Source organism: Schistocerca gregaria, chromosome 9 (assembly GCF_023897955.1).
Source record: "Schistocerca gregaria isolate iqSchGreg1 chromosome 9, iqSchGreg1.2, whole genome shotgun sequence".
NCBI lineage: Eukaryota > Metazoa > Arthropoda > Insecta > Orthoptera > Acrididae > Schistocerca > Schistocerca gregaria.
The window spans coordinates 78,645,170-78,667,160 of NC_064928.1; the positions used below are offsets into that span (position 1 = coordinate 78,645,170).

Here is a 21,991-nt window from a genome sequence, read left to right on the forward strand (position 1 = left end):
AGTCGACGGTTCCTCTCAAGACACAGAAGATTAACAGTGTTGTGTTTCTTTTGTGAACAGTGTTTAAATTCATTCAAAAAAATCCAAATTGTAAATAATTCTTTTCCACTGTAATTAAATTAATTTTCTTTGAAAATGAGAAAAACGAGGATGGTAAATCTACACCGAGTTTTTCCTTGGTTTTCCTTTGTGGTGCTTGACCGAATGGCTAGATTATCCGTTTGAGACATCCCAAGGCGAGTGACAGAAGCTTTGAGTGATGATGAAAAAGGTTTCTGATCACATCTCATGCCATCCTCGACAAATAAAAGCAAGCATGTATGCTATGCATATAAGCTGCATCAGGAATTTTCAAGCAGCACAGGGTTTGTCGGCAGTACATCTACATCTACATCTACATTTATACTCCGCAGGCCACCCAACCGTGTGTGGCGGAGGGCACTTTACGTGCCACTGTCATTACCTCCCTTTTCTGTTCCAGTCGCGTATGGTTCGGGGGAAGAACGACTGTCTGAAAGCCTCAGTGCGCGCTCTGGTCTCTCTAATTTTACATTCGTGATCTCCACGGGAGGTATAAGTAGGGAGAAGCAATATATTCGATACCTCATCCAGAACCGCACCCTCTCGAAACCTGGCGAGCAAGCTACACAGCGATGCAGAGCGCCTCTCTTGCAGAGTCTGCCACTTGAGTTTGCTAAACATCTTCGTAACGCTATCACGGTTACCAAATAACCCTGTGACGAAACGCGCCGCTCTTCTTTGGATCTTCTCTATCTCCTCCGTCAACCCGATCTGGTACGGATCCCGCACTGATGAGCAATACTCAAGTATAGGTCGAACGAGTGTTTTGTAAGCCACCTCCTTTGTTGATGGACTACATTTTCTAAGGACTCTCCCAATGAATCTCAACCCTGTACTCGCCTTACCAACAATTAATTTTATATGATTATTCCGCTTTAAATCGTTCCGTACGCATACTACCAGATATTTTGCAGAAGTAACTGCTACCAGTCTTTGTTCCGCTATCATGTAATCATACAATAAAGGATCCTTCTTTCTATGTATTCGCAATACATTACATTTGTCTATGTTAAGGGTCAGTTGCCACTCCCTGCACCAAGTGCCTATCCGCTGCAGATCTTCCTGCAATTCGCTACAATCCTCTAATGCTGCAACTTCTCTGTATACTACAGCATCATCCGCGAAAAGCAGCATGGAACTTCCGACACTATCTACTAGGTCATTTATATATATTGTGAAAAGCAATGGTCCCATAACATTCCCCTGTGGCACACTAGAGGTTACTCTAACGTCTGTAGACGTCTCTCCATTGATAACAACATGTGTGTTCTGTTTGCAAAAAACTCTTCAATCCAGCCACACAGCTGGTCTGATATTCCGAAGGCTCTTACTTTGTTTATAAGGCGACAGTGCGGAACTGTATCGAACGCCTTCCGGAAGTCAAGGAAAATAGCATCTACCTGGGAGCCTGTATCTAATATTTTCTAGATCTCATGAACAAATAAAGCTAGTTGGGTCTCACACGATCGCTGTTTCTGGAATCCATGTTGATTCCTACAGAGTACATTCTGGGTTTCCAAAAATGTCATGATACGCGAGCAAAAAAACATGTTTTAAAATTCTACAACAGATCGACGTCAGAGATATAGGTCTATAGTTTTGCGCATCTGCTCGACGACCCTTCTTGAAGACTGGGACTACCTGTGCTCTTTTCCAATCATTTGGAACCTTCCGTTCCTCTAGAGACTTGCGGTACACGGCTGTTAGAAGGGGGGCAAGTTCTTTCGCTTACTCTGTGTAGAATCCAATTGGTATCCCGTCAGGTCCAGTGGACTTTCCTCTATTGAGTGATTCCAGTTGCTTTTCTATTCATTGGACACTTATTTCGGTGTTTAGCATTTCAGCTTTACGGGTGTCATCCTCTGTTTCAATGTCATAAACATCCCGGAGTGTCTGGATATGCTGTTTCGAGCCACTTACTAATTGAACATAAGACCAGAACTTCCTAGGATTTTCTGTCAAGTCGGTACATAGAATTTACTGAACGCTTCACGCATAGCCCTCCTTACGCTAACTTTGACATCGTTTAGCTTCTGTTTGTCTGATAGTTTTTGGCTGCGTTTACACTTCGAGTGAAGCTCTCTTTGCTTTCGCAGTAGTTTCCTAACTTTGTTGTTGAACCACGGTGGGTTTTTCCCGCCCCTCACAGTTTTACTCGGCACGTACCTGTCTAAAACGCATTTTACGATTGCCTCGAACTTTTTCAACACTCCTCATTGTCAGTGTCGGAACAGAATTTTACGTTTTTATCTGTTAGGTAGTCTGAAATCTGTCTTTTATTACTCTTGCTAAACAGATAAACCTTCCACCCTTTTAAATTCCTATTAACTTCCATATTCAGGGATGCTGCAAAGGCCTTATGATCACTGATTCCCTGTTCTGCATTTACATAGTCGAAAAGTTCGGGTCTGTTTGTTATGAGTAGGTCCAAGATGTTATCTCCACGAGTCGGTCTCTGTTTAATTGCTCGAGGTAATTTTCGGATAGTGCACTCAGTATAATGTCACTCAATGCTCTGTCCCTACCACCTGTCCTAAACATCTGAGTGTCCCAGTCTATATCTGGTAAATTTAAATCTCCACCTAAGACTATATCATGCTGAGAAAATTTATGTGAAATGTATACCAAATTTTCTCTCAGTTGTTCTGCCACTAATGCTGCTGAGTCGGGAGGTCGCTAAAAGGAGCCAACTATTAATCTTGCTCGGTTGCTGAGTGTAACCTCCACCCATAATAATTCACAGGAACTATCCACTTCTACTTCACTACAGGATAAACTACTACTAACAGCGACGAACACTCCACCACCGGTTGCATGCAATGTATCGTTTCTAATCACCGTCTGTGCCTTTGTAAAAATTTCGGCAGAATTTATCTCTGGCTTCAGCCAGCTTTCTGTACCTATAACGATTTCAGCTTCGGTGCTTTCTATCAGCGCTTTGAAGTTCCGGTACTTTACCAATGCAGCTTCGACAGTTTACAATTACAATACCGATTGCTGCTTGGTCCCCGCATGTCCTGACTTTGCCCCGCATCCTTTGAGGCTGCCGCCCTTTCTGTACTTGCCCGAGGCAGTATATGCACCCAAATCTATAATTTCCATTTAGATAGTCATTCACTAATACCAAAATATCATAAGAAATATAGTGGACATTAATACTCTAGTGCACGTTGACGTCGAATATAGGCGATGGTCACTGGAAGTGAACTTCAGTTGCATGTTCTTTGTTTCAGTTTGCATCACAGTGGTATAGTAACACCAAGCTTGCAACATTATACCACTACAAAATTACCGAATAACTAGAAACACCATTGTGCAAAAATAAAGTTTTTCTCAATCTTACCAGGTGTACCGGTATGAAACCAACTATTTTTGTGAAAATGAAACACTAATTTTGAATAGAAAAGTAAAAACATTTTATTCAAAGTACTGACAATTGCTTTCTACACATTTTGACCACCTTTCTGGCAGTATGTGGACACCACGCCAATAGAAATGTTCGTCTATTGAAGCAAACCAATCAGACACCCAATTTTCGACTTCTTCGTAGGAATCGAAGTGTTCCTCAGGCAATGCGTGTCCCAGTGATGAAAACAAATGGCAGTCGGAAGAGGCCAAGTCTGGTGAATACGGCGGGTGGGGTAGCAGATGTCAGTCAAGTGTTTTGATTGTATCCTGAACCAGTTTTGCTTTATGTGCAGGGGCATTGTCGTGTAAAAAAATTACTTCGCCCTGTCTTCTGGCCCATTCTGGTCTTTTCTCGATCAATGCATAGTTCAAATTGATCATTTGTTGTCTGTAGCGCTTAGTATTCACAATTTCACCGGGTTTTGGAAGCTAATGATACACCACACCTTTCTGATCTCACCAAACACAGAGCATTGTCTTCTTGCCGAATCGATGTGGTGTTGCAGTCGATGTTGATGGTTGTCCCGGATTAACCCATGATTTTTCCCGTTTAGGATTCTTAAAATAAATCCATTTTTCATCGACAGTAACAATTCGATGAAAAATTGATTTTCTTTCGTGTCTTTGAAGCAAAATTTGACAAATGGTTCTTCAATTTTCCATCTGTCTTTCATTCAATTCATGTGGCACCCATTTTCCACACTTTTGGGTCTTTCCCACAGCTTTCAAACGGTCAGAAATTGTTTGTTGTGCAACATTTAGCATTGCTACCATTTGCTTCTGCCTTAAAGTATAATCAATATTGCTTGCAATTCGGCGTCTTGGAACTTTTTTGGTGGTCTTCCACGTTCTTCATTTCCTACATCAAAATCATTATTTCTGAACCGTTGAAACCATCTTTTGCGTGTTGCTTCTCATAGAGCATGACCACCATACGCCTAGACAAGCATTCGATTCGACTCTGCAGCACTTTTTCTCAGATGAAAACAAAAAATTAATGCTTTCCGCAAATCATCAGTTTCTGGTACAAAATTCGACATTGTTAACACGATGAAAACATATGATGTTGTTTGTTCCATGAATTGATGTATACTAAATATTTTTGACAGATGTCATACCAACTAAACAAAAAAAATTAAGGCTCATTCACAACAAATGTTCCCTATCGACACATTTGTATCTTAACGCTCATTTCATACTGGTACACCTGGTAACTGTGAAAGGGAGTGAGGGAACCGAAATGGTTGCCTCTCGACCTGTGATACATCCGTTGCTCGTCTGTGAGACATCAGTACATGAAATGGATGCAGTCAACACGTAAGGATTTTGGCTGTTAATATCAGCTGTCGAAACCAGGACCACAGCTTTACATTCAGGCAGGTCCACAGCTGTCCTTTCACCTACTTAAAGTCGCCAAGAATGTCAGGTATCAAACAAAGACCTTCCATAAGATTTAGTAAAGGACTAACTAGACTGACTGAAAAGAATCACAACACCAAGAAGGAGTTCTGCAACACAAACAATAGTTGGTAGGGATTTTTGTGCATCTGGAGGAAGATGTGTATTCAAATTTCGCGCCAGTCGCATAAGAGTGGTCTAGTAGCGGCACTATGAGTGTGCAAGTCGGGTTTGTGTGTTACCTACACTAACGCAATCCCGAAATTTCATTACACTATAATCATTATTTTTTTGCTGTGCCGGATTTTTTTTTCTGTCAGTGTATCTCCAAGTTACTGATAGTATTTTTGAATAATAGTTAGGCAAAGATGTGTGAAAACGAAATAATTACTTTCTGTACATATGCACTTGATGGATAAATGGTCGTTAGCGCTGTATGTTTCCATCTAGGATTACTTCCCGTACAGTTTCCAAAGATTTCATTGCAAGGAATCCAATATCAGCGCCTAAGAATTCAAAGAAACTTGCCACCCATGCATATCTGAATCATCCTGAAAACGGTGTCGCCTGGTAATATGATCCCACAAATCAGATTTCAAGGTAATTCATTTGGCTACAAACCCAGTTCTCACCTGGAGAGTTTGAGCAGGAACCAAAGTCACCGACAGCAGATGGTAATTCCTAGAACGAGACATCTCGCTTGACATGTCTAAATTCTGCCACTGCCCTTTTGGATCAGCTCTTGAGTTAAAGCTGCAAGGAAGTCACATTAATGACAGGATAGGTACGAACGGCGTTCTCACCAAGTGAGGTGTTAACTCGGGTAAGCTAAAAGACATTTCCACCATATTATTTAATCAAATACAATTCTGTTTTATTACTTTAATTACAAGATTTACAAGTTAATGTGTTTACAGAAGGTAGAAGACAATGGCTTCTGTCATGCACAAAGAAACTTTTATCAAGAGCAAACACACTGCCCATCATAGCAGACTTGTATCAGAGCCATTCAGTGCAGTCGGGTCCACTTAATGGATTTCAGTATTACGGTACTCTGGTGCAGTGCTTTATTTGTACATATCACACTATAACACTGATTGTAGTGGCAGTGGTTCACCTGGTCTTTGGCTACATATTTGTACCCTCGTGTGGCACTCGTGTGGCTGGACGTAGAGTGGACGTCAGATGTGCAGCTGCGACTCCAGCGCTGCGACTTCCACCTTGTCCCCAGCCTCCAGGGCGAGGTTGTCCATCCCCTGCTCCCTGCTAGGCGCCACCGCGTTGGCGGCCGCGCAGCCGCCGTTGGCAGCCCTGCTCGGGGACTCCCAGCCCTCCTCGGGCAGCTCCCAGTGGCGGCCGTCGCTGAACCACTCCTCACGCGGCACTTGCTGCAGTACCGGCAGTCGCAGCAGGGCCCCTGTGGGGCCAACAGGACAGTCAGAGCAGATGCGCTGTCTGACGGCTTGTGAGAGTGGCACTGTGCTTAAGGTGCGACATAAAAGGACACTGAAGCAGTACTTAAACTCGAAACTTTATCTCATGCTGACTAGGTTGCGTATATAATTACTCACTTTACTGTTTAGAGGTAATTTGTCGACGCATTTCAGTCATTGCCCATCAACAGAAATATTAAAATATTAAAAAAAATGCACAGAATACCGACTCACATGCATCACCGATCAGTACCAGAAATAACTCAAGTTAGATGGATGAATAACATAGCTTCATCCTCAGTTTGAAGACTCTGTTCCTGAAATCAATACATATTATAAAAATGGCTGTATGCATGTGTGTGTGTGTGTGTGTGTGTGTGTGTGTGTGTGTGTGTGTGTGTGCGCCACATTTCCTCCTAAGCCACAGGACCAGTTTCATCCAAATATGGTAAACATATCACTCACTGTCAGGCCATAATCGCTGTGGGACTGATAAGCACCAACCTATTATACACTACTGCCCATTAAAATTGCTACACCACGAAGATGACGTGCTACAGACGCGAAATTTAACCGACAGCAAGAAGATGCTGCGATATGCAAATGATTAGCTTTCCAGACCATTCACACAAGGCTGGCACCGGTGGCGACAACTACAACGTGCTGACATGAGGACAGTTTCCAACTGATTTCTCATATACAAACAACGTTGTTGTGATGCCTCGTGTAAGAAGGAGAAATGCGTACCATCACGTTTCAGACTTTCATAAACGTCGGATTGTAGCCTATCGCGATTGCGGTTTATCGTATAGCGACATTGCTGCTCGCGTTGGTCGAGTTCGAATGACTGTTAGCAGAATATGGAATCGGTAATCGGCGGGTTCAGGAGGGTAATACGTAACGCCGTCCTGGATCCCAACGGCCTCGTATCACTAGCAGTAGAGATGAGAGGCATCTTATCCGCATGTTTCGGATGGTGCAGCCACGTATCGAGACCTGAGTCAACACATGGGGGCGTTTTGCAAGACAACAACCATCTGCACGAACAGTTCGACGACGTTTGCAGTAGCATGGTCTATCAGCTGCGAGACCGTGGCTGCGGTTACCCTTGACGATGCATGACAGACAAGAGCCCCTGCGATGGTGAGCTCGACGATGAACCTGGGTGCACGAAAGGCAAAACGTCATTTTTTCGGATGAATCCAGGTTCTGTTTAGAGCATAATGATGGTCGCATCTGTGTTTGCGACATCGCGGTGAACGCGCATTGGAAGCATGTATTTCTCATCGCCATACTGGCGTATCACCCGACGTGATGGTATGGGATGCCATTAGTTACACGTCTCGGTCACCTCTTTTTCGCAATGACGGCACTTTGAACAGTGGACGTTACATTTCAGATGCGTTACGACTCGTGGGTCTACCCTTCATTCGATCCATGCGAAACCGTAAATTTCAGCAGGATAATTCACGACCGCAGGTGCTGTAGGGGCCTTTCTGCAAAGAGAAAATGTTCGACTGCTGCCCTGGCCAGCACATTCTCCAGATCTCTCACCAACTGAAAACGTCTGGTCAATGGTGGCCGAGCAACTGGCTCGTCACAATACGCCAGTCACTACTCTTGATGAACTGTGGTATCGTGTTGAAGCAGCATGGGCAGCCGTACCTGTACACGCCATCCAATCTCTGTTTGACTCAATACCCAGGCGTGTCAAGGCCGTTATTACGGCGAGAGGTGGTTGTTCTGGGTACTGATTTCTCAGGATCTATGCTCCCAAATTGCGTGAAAATGTAATCACATATCAGTTCTAGTGTAATATATTTGTCCAATGAATACCCGTTTATCATCTGCATTTCTTCTTGGTGTAGCAATTTTAATGGCCAGTAGTGTAGTTTAGGAGATATGACGTCGTGAATACTGAGATGTATAAAAAACTGCCACATTTTGCATGACAGATTTTGCAGACAATATCTACGAAAGATCCGTACCCAAAGACTGGAAAGTTGCACAGGCCACACCAATATTTAAGAAATGTTGTAGGAGTAATCCACTAAATTACAGGTCCATATCATTAACGTGGTTATGCAGGAGGATTTTGGAACATATATTGTGTTCGAACATTATGTATAACCTCGAAGAAAACAATCTATTGACACAAAGTCAACACCGATATAGAAAAAAATGGTTCTTGTGAAACAGAACGACCCATTTACTCGTATGAAATGTAGAGTGCTAAGAAGGAGGGATTTCAAATTGATTCCGTATTTCTGGATTTCCGGAAGGCTTCTGAGAGTGTACCACACAAGCGGCTTGCAGTTAAATTTCTTCCTTATGGAATATCGTCTCAGTTATGTGACTGGATTCGGTATTTCCTGCCACAGAGTTCACAGTTTGTAGTAGTTGACGGAAAGTCATCGAACAAAACAATAATGAGTTCTGGTGTTCCCCAAGGTAGTGTTATAGGCCCTTCGCTGTTCCTTACCCATATAAACGATTTGGGAGACAATCTGAGCATCCGTCTTAGGTTGTTTGTCGACTAGTAAAGTCATCAGAAGATCAAAACAAATTGCAAAACGATTTAGAAAAGCTATCTGTATGGTGCGAAAATTGGCAGTCCACCCTAAATAACGAAAAGTGTGACGTCATCCACATGAGTGCTAACAGGAATTAATCAGACTTCAATTATACGATAAATCAGTCTAATCTAGAGGCCTTAAATTGAACTAATACCTAGGAATTACAATTACGAACAGCTCAAATTGAAAGTAACACATAGGAAACGTCAAAAAAAAAGTTCAAATGTGTGTAGTCCTATGGGACTTATCTGCTAAGGTCATCAGTCCCTAAGCTTACACACTACTTAACCTAAATTATCCTAAGGACAAACATACACACCCATTCCCGAGGGAGGACTCGAACCTCCGCCAGGACCAGCCGTAGAGAATGTTGTGGGGTAGGCTAACCAAGGACTGCGTTTTATTGGCGGGACATTTAAAAAATGTAACAGGTCTACTATAGAGACTGCCTACACTGCGCTTGTTCGTCCTCTTTTTGAATACTGCTACGCGGTGCGGGAACCTTACCAGATAGGATTGACGGAGTACACCGAGCCCGCATCTCGTGGTCGTGCGATAGCGTTCTCGCTTCCCAGGCCCGGGTTCCCGGGTTCCATTCCCGGCGGGGTTAGGGATTTTCTCTGCCTCGTGATGGCTGGGTGTTGCGTAATGTCCTTAGGTTAGTTAGGTTGGAGTAGTTCTAAGTTCTAGGGGACTGATGACCATAGATGTTAAGTCCCATAGTGCTCAGAGCCATTTGGAGTACACCGAAATGTAACAGGTCTACTATAGAGACTGTCTACACGGCTCTTGTTCGTCCTCTTTTTGGATACTGCTGCGCGCTGTGGGATCCTTACCAGATAGGATTGACGGAGTACACCGAAATAGTTCGAAGAAGGGCAGCACGTTTTGTATTATCGGGAAATATGTGAGAGAGTGTCACTGAAATGATACAGGATTTAGGATTGGCATCATCAAAACAGAGGCGTTTTTCTTAGCGGAGCAATCTTCTTACAAAATTCCAATCACCGACTTTCTCCTCCAAATGCAAAAATGTTTTTTGACGCCGACCTGCATAGGGAGAAGCGATCACCACGATAAAATAATGGGAATCAGAGCTCGTACGGAAAGATATAGGTGTTTGTTCTTCCCACGTGCTATACGAGATTGGAATAACAGAGAATTGTGAAGGTGGTTAGATGAACCCTCTGCCAGACACTTCAATGTGATTTGCAGAGTATCCATATAGATGTAGAGAACTCTGTCCGCAGTATATTTCATTGAGTTTATCCACATATGCCGCTGGATGTACCTACACAAATATATCATTGTGCGACGTACAGCTCAAGTGATATGATGTCATAAACACTGAAATACGTGAGAAAATGACGCATCACGTATGAAAATTGAATACATTTATTCTTAACTCCTAAGACTCTTCTACAGTCGAGTGAATTTAAGGAAATCTCTGACACTGAAAGAGCTTTTGACAGCTTTTCTTTTTGAAATGCAAACGGCTGTAGGTGGAAACGACAGCCGTCTATAGAGCTATGAAGAGGCGTTGTCATAGAGGTATTTACAAAATCGAATTGAAGACATTCGAAGCAGCTCTTCTCAGCGTACAGAAACTGTCCAAGGTCATGTTTCTTAATTTGGACACTGTACTTACACAGCTGTACATTATGCATGTTTCTATGTACAACGGTTTTGTAAGTACAAAGGTTTATAACAAATACATGGTAATGAAATTCTGTCGATACCTCACTACACAGTTCATTTCTTGTTTTGGTTTCTAATACAAAATTGGCAAAAAGAAACCCAAAAATGGCGGGTTTATCAGCTAGTGTGTCAATAAGTCACTTCTATACAGCAAAGTGAACAGTGTTCTAATTAGCAGTGGACAGAGTTTCAAGGTTCCGCTATGAAATATATCAAAATATCTTCAAAAAGTTTCCTCACTTAAAATTGCACAACATAGCTGTGGGATCGGCATGTTCAAGTCTTTTGCACAAGGCATGCAGAAACAGTGGGCCTAGTTTTCATCGAAACATTTGGAAACTTGCCGTTGGTGGGAACCCTACAGCGTCCCCAGCGAAATAATAATAACAAAAGACTTAAAAGACGGCATTTATAAAGAAGAGACATTTAAAAATTGGGTAATATACAATTACTCATTTATCCGTATTATAATAATTTCTCTGTGTAGGTTTCGAGGGCAAAGAAATACAACCAAATGATCTAAAGAGACGACAACATTCGCTCTTTTGTTTTTTAGTCGTCTTCACTTCTTCTCTTGTCTTGGTTGCGTGTAGACGGACATCTTGCGAGTGCTGGCAAATGTAAGCATATTTGTATGAATTAAGCAGATAATATATTTATTTAATATTATTGTGCACTTTTAATTTGTAAGAGCTGATCCCGATTGCATGTCCGCCTTTCTTGAATTAACCTGCATTCGAGTAATTTACAGTTCAACAATCGCAGCGGACGATGCAGCCAACGACGCCATTACGTGGCGATATTAACTTATAAAAAATTTTGCGGAAGCGAAAAACTCGCCCGCTATTAACATAATATACATTTTTCTCGACAGCCGCCGGACGCTGCAGAAATACGTAGCTCTAAGATTCTTATTTTCAGTACCACAGCCGAGAGCCAGAACCAGGACTCCGACTACAATGCAATGGTTAACGGAGGTAAGAAAAAATACTCTCGTGTGTGTGTGGGCCGCAATTGTAATTAATAACTAAATATTTTTTGCTTTAAAGCGAACTGACTAGCCGAGGAAATTAATATGAAAGGTTTATTCCATTGTTCAACTTACCTGTAACTTAGGATTCAGCGAGTCTAACATTCATAAACGTAAAAAATAATTTAAGATTAATATTGTTAAAAAGGTGAACTTCACAAAAGCATTTAATCGTAAGTCAAAACTGAATGAAATATTTTTATTAAGGCCCACCACATAAGGCGGCAACAACAACAACAACAATAATAATAATAATAATAATAATAATAATAATAATATATTAAATTACGACGGCCGACGGACGCGAGATTAAAAGAGCGTATCTTGTCGTCTCTTTAGATCATTTTGCTATATTTCTTTATCCTTGAAACTTACACAGAGAAATTATTATAATACGGATAAATGAGTAAATGTCTCTTCTTTATAAATACTGTCTTTTAAGTCTTTTATTACTATTATTTCGCTGGGGAGGCTATATTTTCATCAAAACATTTGGAAACTTTCCTTTGGTGGGAACCCCTAGGGGTAAATTCAAACTGAGAGACTTCGTTTATTATATTTAACCTTTAAACTACATGTTTTAATGTAATGTCGCATGCACGAAAGTCATGCACATGTTTTGGTAATAAGCTGAACCACACAAAGAGTTTTAATATGTTTAAATGAAAGAGGAGGGTGAATGACCACCAATCAGAACATCCTCAGGGTGTGAGGGGTGGGGGGGGGGGGGGGGGGGTAGGGGTCGGGGAATATGGTGAAACGGACGCTGGAGAAGGTACTTCGTTGGAGGATGGCGGAAAGTCCCCATGATAGATGGACCATGACACAAACCTGTGGCAGCAGTCAACAGGTCACCAATCCGCTGGAGCAGGAGAAGGAGGCTTCTTACAACAGCTGATGTTGATACGACGACATCGTCGATTACGATGACACTAGGCGGACGATCATTAAGCGTGAACTGTGGAGCTATTGAAACATATCACATGGTCAAGTGAATCACGTTTCCTGTTACACCAGCTCAATCTTTGTTTCTGAATACTCTGTCATCCAGAACACTACGTGAAACATGTACCACACCACTAATGCAGTTCTATAGGGGCAATATAATGCTGTGGGGAACATTCACCACTGCCTGCATGGCGCCTGCGACACTAAGAAAAACCGCTATGACTTCTCGGGACTTAGTGGACATTACCGCGGACAACCTGCATTCCTTCATGCTTGGTCTCTTCCTCTTTGACAAAGGCATTTTTCAGCAGGATAACTGTTCATGTCACAAGCCCAGAACCGCGCTAAGTAATTTCAGGATCATGATACTAAACTCATGTTCACATTTTGGCCATCAAATTTACTTTATCGGAACCTTGTGGAACACACCTGGGACTCAACTGGGCACTATCAATATATCCACAAACCACCAGCCCATCACATACACGAATGCGTAGACGGCTACTACTAAATACCTCCTGAAACATGTCAAGGAATTGTCAAATCCATGCTCGCAGAATCGCAGCTGTGTTGTGTTGCAAAGGTGGACAAACACACTATGAAGCAGGTGCTTATAATGTTTTCGCTCGCCGGAGTACAGAAAGATGGAAGAAGGAAAAGAGTCAGGAGGATGGAGTTTTCTCAAAAACATACCAAAACGGACAAGCAAACGCTATATAGACCAACATGTATACCAATATTAACCTATGGCAGTGAATCTTAGTGAGCCAAAGTCAGATCCACGATGCAGAGTTGAGATACTTCCAGAAAGTAGAAAAGAAGTTAGGGATGGACAAGACCAGTCAAACATCTTCAAACAAAAACCTTTGGATAAGACCATCAAAGGACAACAGTTGAAGTGATTTGGTCATATCCAGTGAAAGCTGATATGTTGCATGGCATGGTTAAGGATACAGGGTATATAAATGGTGGAAAAAATCGAAAATTTTTATGGCTTTATTAAATTCTATAGTCTTTCCTGATTACATTGATATATACATTATAGGGTTTCAAAGGAAAAATGACCTACATATACCAAATTTTAAAGTTACAGTCATGTATGCTGCCACACTCCCTTTATTTCTGTTACAGAAGTCAGTATTATTTCAAAAAGAATTGTGAACTTTCGGTTTCCAGCGATTATATGTATGATACATTGTATATGTTGGTAACAGAGCAGGTTTCTAAACTCTGTAAATGATTATCTTTGCTAGTAATTACTTTTGTTTCGCTGAAGCAGTTTGTTCACGTGTTACTGAATGTTTGTAGGCTAAGTGCTACAAATATTTATGGAAGTTCATATCCTTTAGTGTGCTATGTCACGCATCAAGAAATTCAATAAAAGAAAATTCCATGGTAACCAGTTCATAAACAAAGCAAGCCACACTGTTGAAAGTAAGCAATGTATCAGTTCTTTAGGGAAGTAACTCCCACATGGTGATTCAAATTTGTGTCTTAACAATGACGCTGTTTGTAGTGGATTTAGTGTTGTTGATGTTGGCAACTCATCTTCTTCGATAAAGGAAGTGGCGAAATGTAAACAATGTGATGGTGTAGGCTGTCAGGAAATAACTGAACAACAAAGTAGCAGGAAAGGTTTAGCGTCAAAATTAGCTGTTCTGTGTAGATCCTGCAATAAATCTACCTCGAAAATGACTTCGACCATTGTGCATAATTCATATGATGTGAATTTGAAGGTAGTGCATGCAATGCGTGTAATAGGAAAAGGAAAAAAGGCTGCTCAAACGTTTTGTGGTTTGATGGACCTTCCTCCTCCTCCCAAAAAAGTTCAGAAAGTACATAAAAATACTTTTAGGTGCCTTGAAGGTTGTGTCTAAGGCATCTATGAAACGTGCAATAGAAGAAACTGTAAATATTAGTGGAATCAGGGACAATACCGTAGCACTTGATGGGACATGGCAACATCGAGGACATCATTCCTTGAATGGTGTTGTAAGTGCTACTTCTCTGTAGAATGGAAAAGTTGTTGAAGTTGAGTGCTTATCTAAGTACTGCTACTCCTACCATGGTAACACTGAAGGACACATTGAACATCAGTGTTCTAAGAATTATGATGGTTATAGTGGAGGTACGTAGTGTGACGACATTTCATAGGTCGGTGCCCGTTTATAACGTTAAAGATACGACTTCCTTGGGCGATGGGGACTCTAAAGCTTTCAATAAAATAAACGAGTTCAGTGTTTATGGTGTTACCTTGGTAACAAAACTGGAGTGTCGTGGACATGTGAAAAAGAGGATGGGTGCTATACCGAGGTAGCTATGAAGATAAATGAAAGGAAAGTTGGTATCTGATGGAAAATGTCTGTGTGGCAGAGGCAGATTGATAGAAACTGAAATAGACCATCTTCAGAGTCATTATGGCCTGGTCATTAGACGAACTGCATATCTGAATGATGTTACAGCAATACGAAAAGCTGTATGGGCCACATACTTTCATAAGTTATCCGCAGATGACCATCGTGTTCACGGAATTTGCCCTAAAGGAGCAGATTCTTGGACTCGTTACCAGAAAGCAAAAGGAAGTGGTCAAATATACGGCCATAAGCATTCTCTTCCTGAGCCTGTTATGAATGAAATGTAACCAGTTTTTAGCGACCTGAGTGATCCTGTTTTGCTTAGTAGATATCTCCATGTTTCAACCATTGCATATGAGAAAGATTACCCAAGAATGTTTATGGAGGATTGTTGTTGTTGTTGTTGTGGTCTTCAGTCCTGAGACTGGTTTGATGCAGCTCTCCATGCTACTCTATTTTGTGCAAGCTTCTTCATCTCCCAGTACTTACTGCAACCTACATCCTTCTGAATCTGCTTAGTGTAGTCATCTCTTGGTCTCCCTCTACGATTTTTACCCTCCACGTTGTTCTCTAATACTAAATTGGTGATCCCTTGATGCCTCAGAACATGCCCTACCAACCGATCCCTTCTCCTGGTCAAGTTGTGCCACAAACTTCTCTTCTCCTCAATCCTATTCAATACTTCCTCATTATGTGATCTACCCACCTAATCTTCAGCATTCTTCTGTAGCACCACATTTCATAAGCTACTATTCTCTTCTTGTCCAAACTATTTATTGTCCATGTTTCACTTCCATACATGGCTACACTCCATACAAATACTTTCAGAAATGACTTCCTGACACTTAAATCTATACTCGATGTTAACAAATTTCTCTTCTTCAGAAACGCTTTCCTTGCCATTGCCAGTCTACATTTTATATCCTCTCTACATCGACCATCATCAGTTATTTTGCTCCCCAAATAGCAAAACTCCTTTACTACTTTAAGTGTCTCATTTCCTAATCTAATTGCCTCAGCATCACCCGACTTAATTCGACTACATTCCATTATCCTCGTTTTGCTTTTGTTGATGTTTATCTTATATCCTCCTTTCAAGACACTATCCATTCCGTTCAACTGCTCTTCCAAGTACTTTGCTGTGTCTGACAGAATTACGATGTCATCGGCGAACCTCAACATTTTTATTTCTTCTCCATGGATTTTAATACCTACTCCAAAATTTTCTTTTGTTTCCTTTACTGCTTGCTCAATATACAGATTGAATAACATCGGGGATAGACTACAACTCTGTTTCACTCCCTTCCCAATCATCGCTTCACTTTCATGTCCCTCGACTCTTACAACTGCCATCTGGTTTCTGTACAAATTGTAAATAGCCTTTCGCTCCCTGTATTTTACCCCTGCTACCATCAGAATTTTAAAGAGAGTATTCCAATCAACATTGTCAAAAGCTTTCTCTAAGTCTACAAATGCTAGAATCGTAGGTTTGCCCTTCCTTAATCTAGCTTCTAAGATAAGTCGTAGGGTCAGGGACAGTATTGTTTCACGTGTTCCACAATTTCTACGGAATCCAAACTGATCTTCCCCGAGGTCGGCTTCTACTAGTTTTTCCATTCGTCTGTAACGAATTCGCGTTAGTATTTTGCAGCTGTGACTTATTAAACTGATAGTTCGGTAATTTTCACATCTGTCAACACGTGCTTTCTTTGGGATTGCAATTATTATATTCTTCTTGAAGTCTGAGGGTAGTTCGCCTGTCTCATTCATCTTGCTCAACAGATGGTAGAGTTTCGTCAGGACTGGCTCTCCCAAGGCCGTCAGTAGTTCCAATGGAATGTTGTCTACTGCGGGGGCCTTGTTTCGACTCAGGTGTTTCATTGCTCTATCAAACTCTTCACGCAGTATCGTATTTCCCATTTCATCTTCATCTACATCCTCTTCCATTCCCATAGTATTGTCCTCAAGTACATCCCCCTTGTATAGTCCCTCTGCATACTCCTTCCACCTTTCTGCTTTCCCTTCTTTGCTTAGAACTGGCTTTCCATCTGAGCTCTTGATGTTCGTACAAGTGGTTCTCTTATCTCCAAAGGTCTCTTTAATTTTCCTATAGGCAGTATCTATCTTACCCCTAGTGAGATAAGCCTCTACATCCTTACATTTGTCCTCTAGCCATCCCTGCTTAGCCATTTTGCACTTTCTGTCGATCTCATTTTTGAGACGTCTGTATTCTTTTTTGCCTACTTCATTTACTGCATTTTTCTATTTTCTCCTTTCATCAGTTAAATTCAATATTTCTTCTGTTACCCAAGGATTTCTACTAGCCTCGTCCTTTTACCTACTTGATCCTCTGCTGCCTTCACTACTTCATCCCTCAAAGCTACCCATTCGTCTTCTACCGTATTTCTTTCCCCCATTCTTGTAAATTGCTCCCTTATGCTCTCCCTGAAACTCTGTACAACCTCTGGTTCTTTTAGTATATGCAGGTCCCATCTCCTTAAATTCCCACCTTTTTGCAGTTTCTTTAGTTTTCATCTATAAGTCATTATAGGAGGATTAAATACATTAAAAGTTGGTGTACTAGATGTAGTGATATGTTTCAATGCTGGAGTGATAGGAAAGTTGGAAGTCCTGAAAAATTTAGGCTAAAATTTGGCTCTAATATGGATGATCAATTGCTTGTGTGTGACAGACAACGACTGCATGAAGCTGAAAAAATTACTCTTAAAATTAGAAGCAAGAAGTGCTTAAAGGAGTGCCAAGAGGAAGTTTGAAGGTGAAGAAATGCTGCACTTGAAGATAATGCTTCAGGGATGTTCTGAGGCACAGTTTAATTGAATTCATATCTTCATTCAAAATTTCCCACAAATTGTATTTTTCAGAATTCAGGTACAAATATTTCCTAAAGTTTATAAGGCATTGCTCTAATTTTTTCTGTAACTTGCAATAGTCCATACTGATGTAGTAGATTGTAAGCTTTATTGCAGAATCTACTAAATTACAGAAAAACTAAAATTTTTATTACGGACAAATTTATAAAAATTAAAATATAGGATGTGATATTTTTTATCCCTGTAATAAATAATTGGTGGAATTAAACCCTCTGTAACGGACATGGAGCTGGTAAATACTGTTTTAGTATTGTGAAGCTCAAATAAAAATATGAATTTAATGTCTATTCTCTCTCGTAATGTTTTAATATTTGGAATTGGAAATCATAGTTCACACAGTAAAAAGATGTACGTATACTGCAAAATATTTCCAATGGTAACAATTTTCTGATTTAATTTTTCTAATGTGTAAGATGTCAAGACATTACATATAGTCTATGGAGTTAACAAGACCTTTTGAAGTCCACACTGTTTGCCGCTGAAAATATTATTTCAGCTCTAAATGTTCGTAAAATTTACTGTACGCGACCCTTCTACAAAACACATAATCGTTGAGATTTTCGTGGCCACTGACGAAACGTCAGAAAAATCATTACACAAACGGTGGCTCGAGATCTCGAGACCTAAACCAACAGGCAACACTTCCAGAAATGTTTTGAAATTGTGTTAAAATGAAATGGTGGGGTAATCCTTTAGTTTTTTGTTTCTTCATCTCATATTCTACGAAGTATCTTAAAAACATATCCGAGTTTCTCTGAGAAAACGAGACCATGTCAAAGATTGTTACATGAGTAAACTAGTGGTTCGGACAGTTCAATTCAAAATCATTTGATTATATTACTTTCGATTTCATCATAACCACTTAAGAATGTATTTTAAATGTCTTGCCTCAACTGCATGAAAATGATCGCTTCGCCCACTTCTTGTCTTCATATTCCCCTCTCGGTAGCAATCGGCTTTATCTTTCGAAAGGTACACAGATATATATTTTTATGAGAGACCTTTGTCCTATTTTATGATCGCCATGCCACAACATCCTTTTTTGTTTGATTCTGTCTGTAATATTTAGTGTCACCTGGATTCTTCTGGTTGTATTTCGCGCTTGCACCATTCATGATTTCGCATTATATCAATATCCAGACTTCACAGCTTCCACACTCATTTTTTTCTAACATGTCATGCTTCTCAATTATAAATCGTAATTTCTTAACATCTAGTTGAAAGTTATAATATGCATTGTTATAGAGCTTTCGTAGAAACTGAAAGGCATTCAGTTAGTAGCTGCACAAACCTCAATTCAGTATATTGTGGATAAATAGCAGCATCGATCGTAAATACTGAAATCCTTTATTTTATGTATCGATTTCGGTCACTGTGTGACCATCTTCAGTGCAAATTAGTCGAAACTGGTAGGCAAATATCATAATAGCACATTTTGTATGATGTGTATTGATTACTTCCAACAGACCTTCACTGATGCATTTTTTTTTCTTTTTTTTGCGTAAATCACACTATAAGTTACACCTCATAGAGAATATTGTGCTATTATGACGTTAATCTACAAGATTCGAAAAATTTGCACTGAAGATGGTCACACAGTGACCGAACTCGATCTGTAAAATTAAGGATTTAAATATTTACGACCGATGCTACCATTTATCCAAAATATATTGACAATAGTACGGTAATGGTGTCCACTAGAATTAGACATTAAAGCTGAATTGTCCGGTGCTGATAAAATATTGTCAATATTGTATTTTTGGGAAGTGCAAAATATCATTCTATTACTTACTTTTAAAGAAATTTAATGATGTCAGTAACTTGCTTTTCCTGTCTCATTTCGTAGCCTTCCACAGCCACATCTACACATTGCAAGCCACGCCACGATGTTTCGAAGAAGGTACCGATCAAGCAAGAGAGTGGTAGTGAATACAACACTTCACAAATAAACTCATCAGATAAAGCACTGAACACCCCATTAAAAGAGTATACTGTCGCTTTGGAGCCCGTTGATGCTCTGTAACTGGTAATAGGCGAAAGCGTGGTCCTCAGCCACCACTAACATAAGTCATGGTAGGTTGTATGGGAATCAGCACAGTCTCATGGATCGACAGACAGACTTGCCAGAATAGTGAAAAGGAGCTTCGTGTTTCGATAAGTCCATGAAAACAGCGTGTATGAATGTACCCAGTTTGTTGGAGTATTATTGTGGAGAGTCCAATGCGTTTACACAGAGTGATGTACCACTCTCATCCCTATAGCACGACGTAAGATAACTCAAAACTCCATCTGGAATTGCTGCTGTCACTAAAGTCAGGAACATATGTAACGGCTTCCAGGGGAAAATTGCGATGGGCACTGCACACAGTCGATGATGGGAGTCGGTACCTCACAAAAGGTCCATTACTCACAGAGGCACATAAATTTTCACGCCTCCACAAGCAAATGATGCAATGTTTCAAAGGCATCGAAGGTCCGATAATTCCTTTAACATTCAGCTTATCAAGGGTGTAACATAGACTGGAGGTTGTTCTCTAACGGTTTGGATACATTTTTGGTATGATGAATTGGGCTGACTAATTCAGACTGGCATGAAAGTAAAGAAGGGTGTTTATTTCAGCACGGTCAGTGACCAAGTGCACCTACACATTCCTGGTTTGACGGACACTCCGGTATCCATCACCACTCGATGTTAATCCTACAAAAAAGCTCTAGGGACTATTTGCAGGCTCGAGAGACACATAGCATTCGGCATCTGCACATTCTGATAGCTGTATGGTGGGTTGTGCACTAGAGACGGGCAAAGTGGTTCATTCTTGGGAACTAGTTCACTGGTGGGTACCGTTCATTTTTACTCGTCCACCGTTCATTGTGCTTGGTATATGGTTCTTTTGAAAAATTGAAAATTTGTAGTATAGGTGACTGAAGATGGAAGGCGCCAAGAGGGGGCACTTGACTTTCCCCTGGAGTACAAAGATTTTATCCACAACAGAATTCTCAGAACTTGTAATTTTCGTGATTCTGCAAAACATCTCGTTTAGCGAACTGTAGCGTTATGTGGCTGATCGCAGTGAAATAATGTACGGTGGCGCACGAAAAACCGGCCCCCAGTAGAGACTGCTCGCCAATTACGCACGGTTTGTTGACCTCTATGAGCAGAATAGATAAACATGTAGTAATTAGGCACTGAAAAAAAATGACAAATAAGCTAATGCAAACAACGTCGAAAGAACAGATGATTTGTAAGCGACAATGAGCAGCCTAGTACTCGGGGCCGATTTTTTATGCTGTACCACTGTAATAATATTGTAGGAGTCATCATATTCTCCTTATAAAATGTGACACCGTACACTCGATTACGAAGCGCGGGCTTCATTCGGTTGTAAGTCGGTCTGCCTTCCATAACAATGAACATGCCCTTTTACCGTGGATCAAAAAAAAAAGACGGAAAACGGCCACTAGTGTGCGCTTTGCTGACGTCCTTTGAACGTGTAATAACAAAACATGTTGCCTTTTTACAACTACTTCTTCTGCTGTTTATTGAAACAGTGAAGTAAGCTGATACGTCGTTTTGTTACCTGAAAAGACGTACGTATTACAAACCACGTAATTTTTATGTAATTTACGTAATTCTAAAATACATTTTAATTACCGTTCTTGGACGCTGAATATAATACGAAAAGAACCAGAAGTTCAGGGTTCAAAACAGGTTTCAAACATATGCAGAATGGACGTGCGCAGCGAACGTAACGAACAACAACTCGATACTGAACTACGGGCAGTCGGCAGTGGAACTGAGACGAGTGGCCACGCGAAGAAGGGCGAGTCCGGCCGAGAGAGACCGAGACAGGGGGGAACGGGACCGAGGCTGAAACGAGACCGGCCGACGTGCCGTTCAGCAACGAGACCGACCGTTTGCCGTTTGCGGGAAATATAAGTACACTACTGGCCATTAAAATTGCTACACCGCAAGGTGACGGGCTTTTTTTTGTTTTTTTTTTTTTTTTTCTTTGGTCATCAGTCTACTGACTGGTTTGATGCGGCCCGCCACGAATTCCTTTCCTGTGCTAACCTATTCATCTCAGAGTAGCACTTCCAACCTACGTCCTCAATTATTTGCTTGACGTATTCCAATCTCTGTCTTCCTCTACAGTTTTTGCCCTCTACAGCTCCC

General features: G+C 40.9%; 1 protein-coding gene across 2 annotated transcripts in view; it reads right to left on the reverse strand.

Moving 5' to 3' along the window:
* Positions 1-5,721: 5,721 nt before the first annotated feature.
* Positions 5,722-21,991, reverse strand: part of LOC126291735 (ammonium transporter Rh type B) — a 221,925-nt gene continuing 205,655 nt past the window's right edge. For both annotated transcript variants that reach the window (XM_049985408.1, XM_049985407.1), the window contains exon 10: positions 5,722-6,304. In XM_049985408.1, coding sequence (XP_049841365.1) covers positions 6,069-6,304 — 236 coding nt within the window. In that variant the 3' untranslated portion in view covers positions 5,722-6,068. The remainder of the gene's footprint in view (positions 6,305-21,991) is intronic.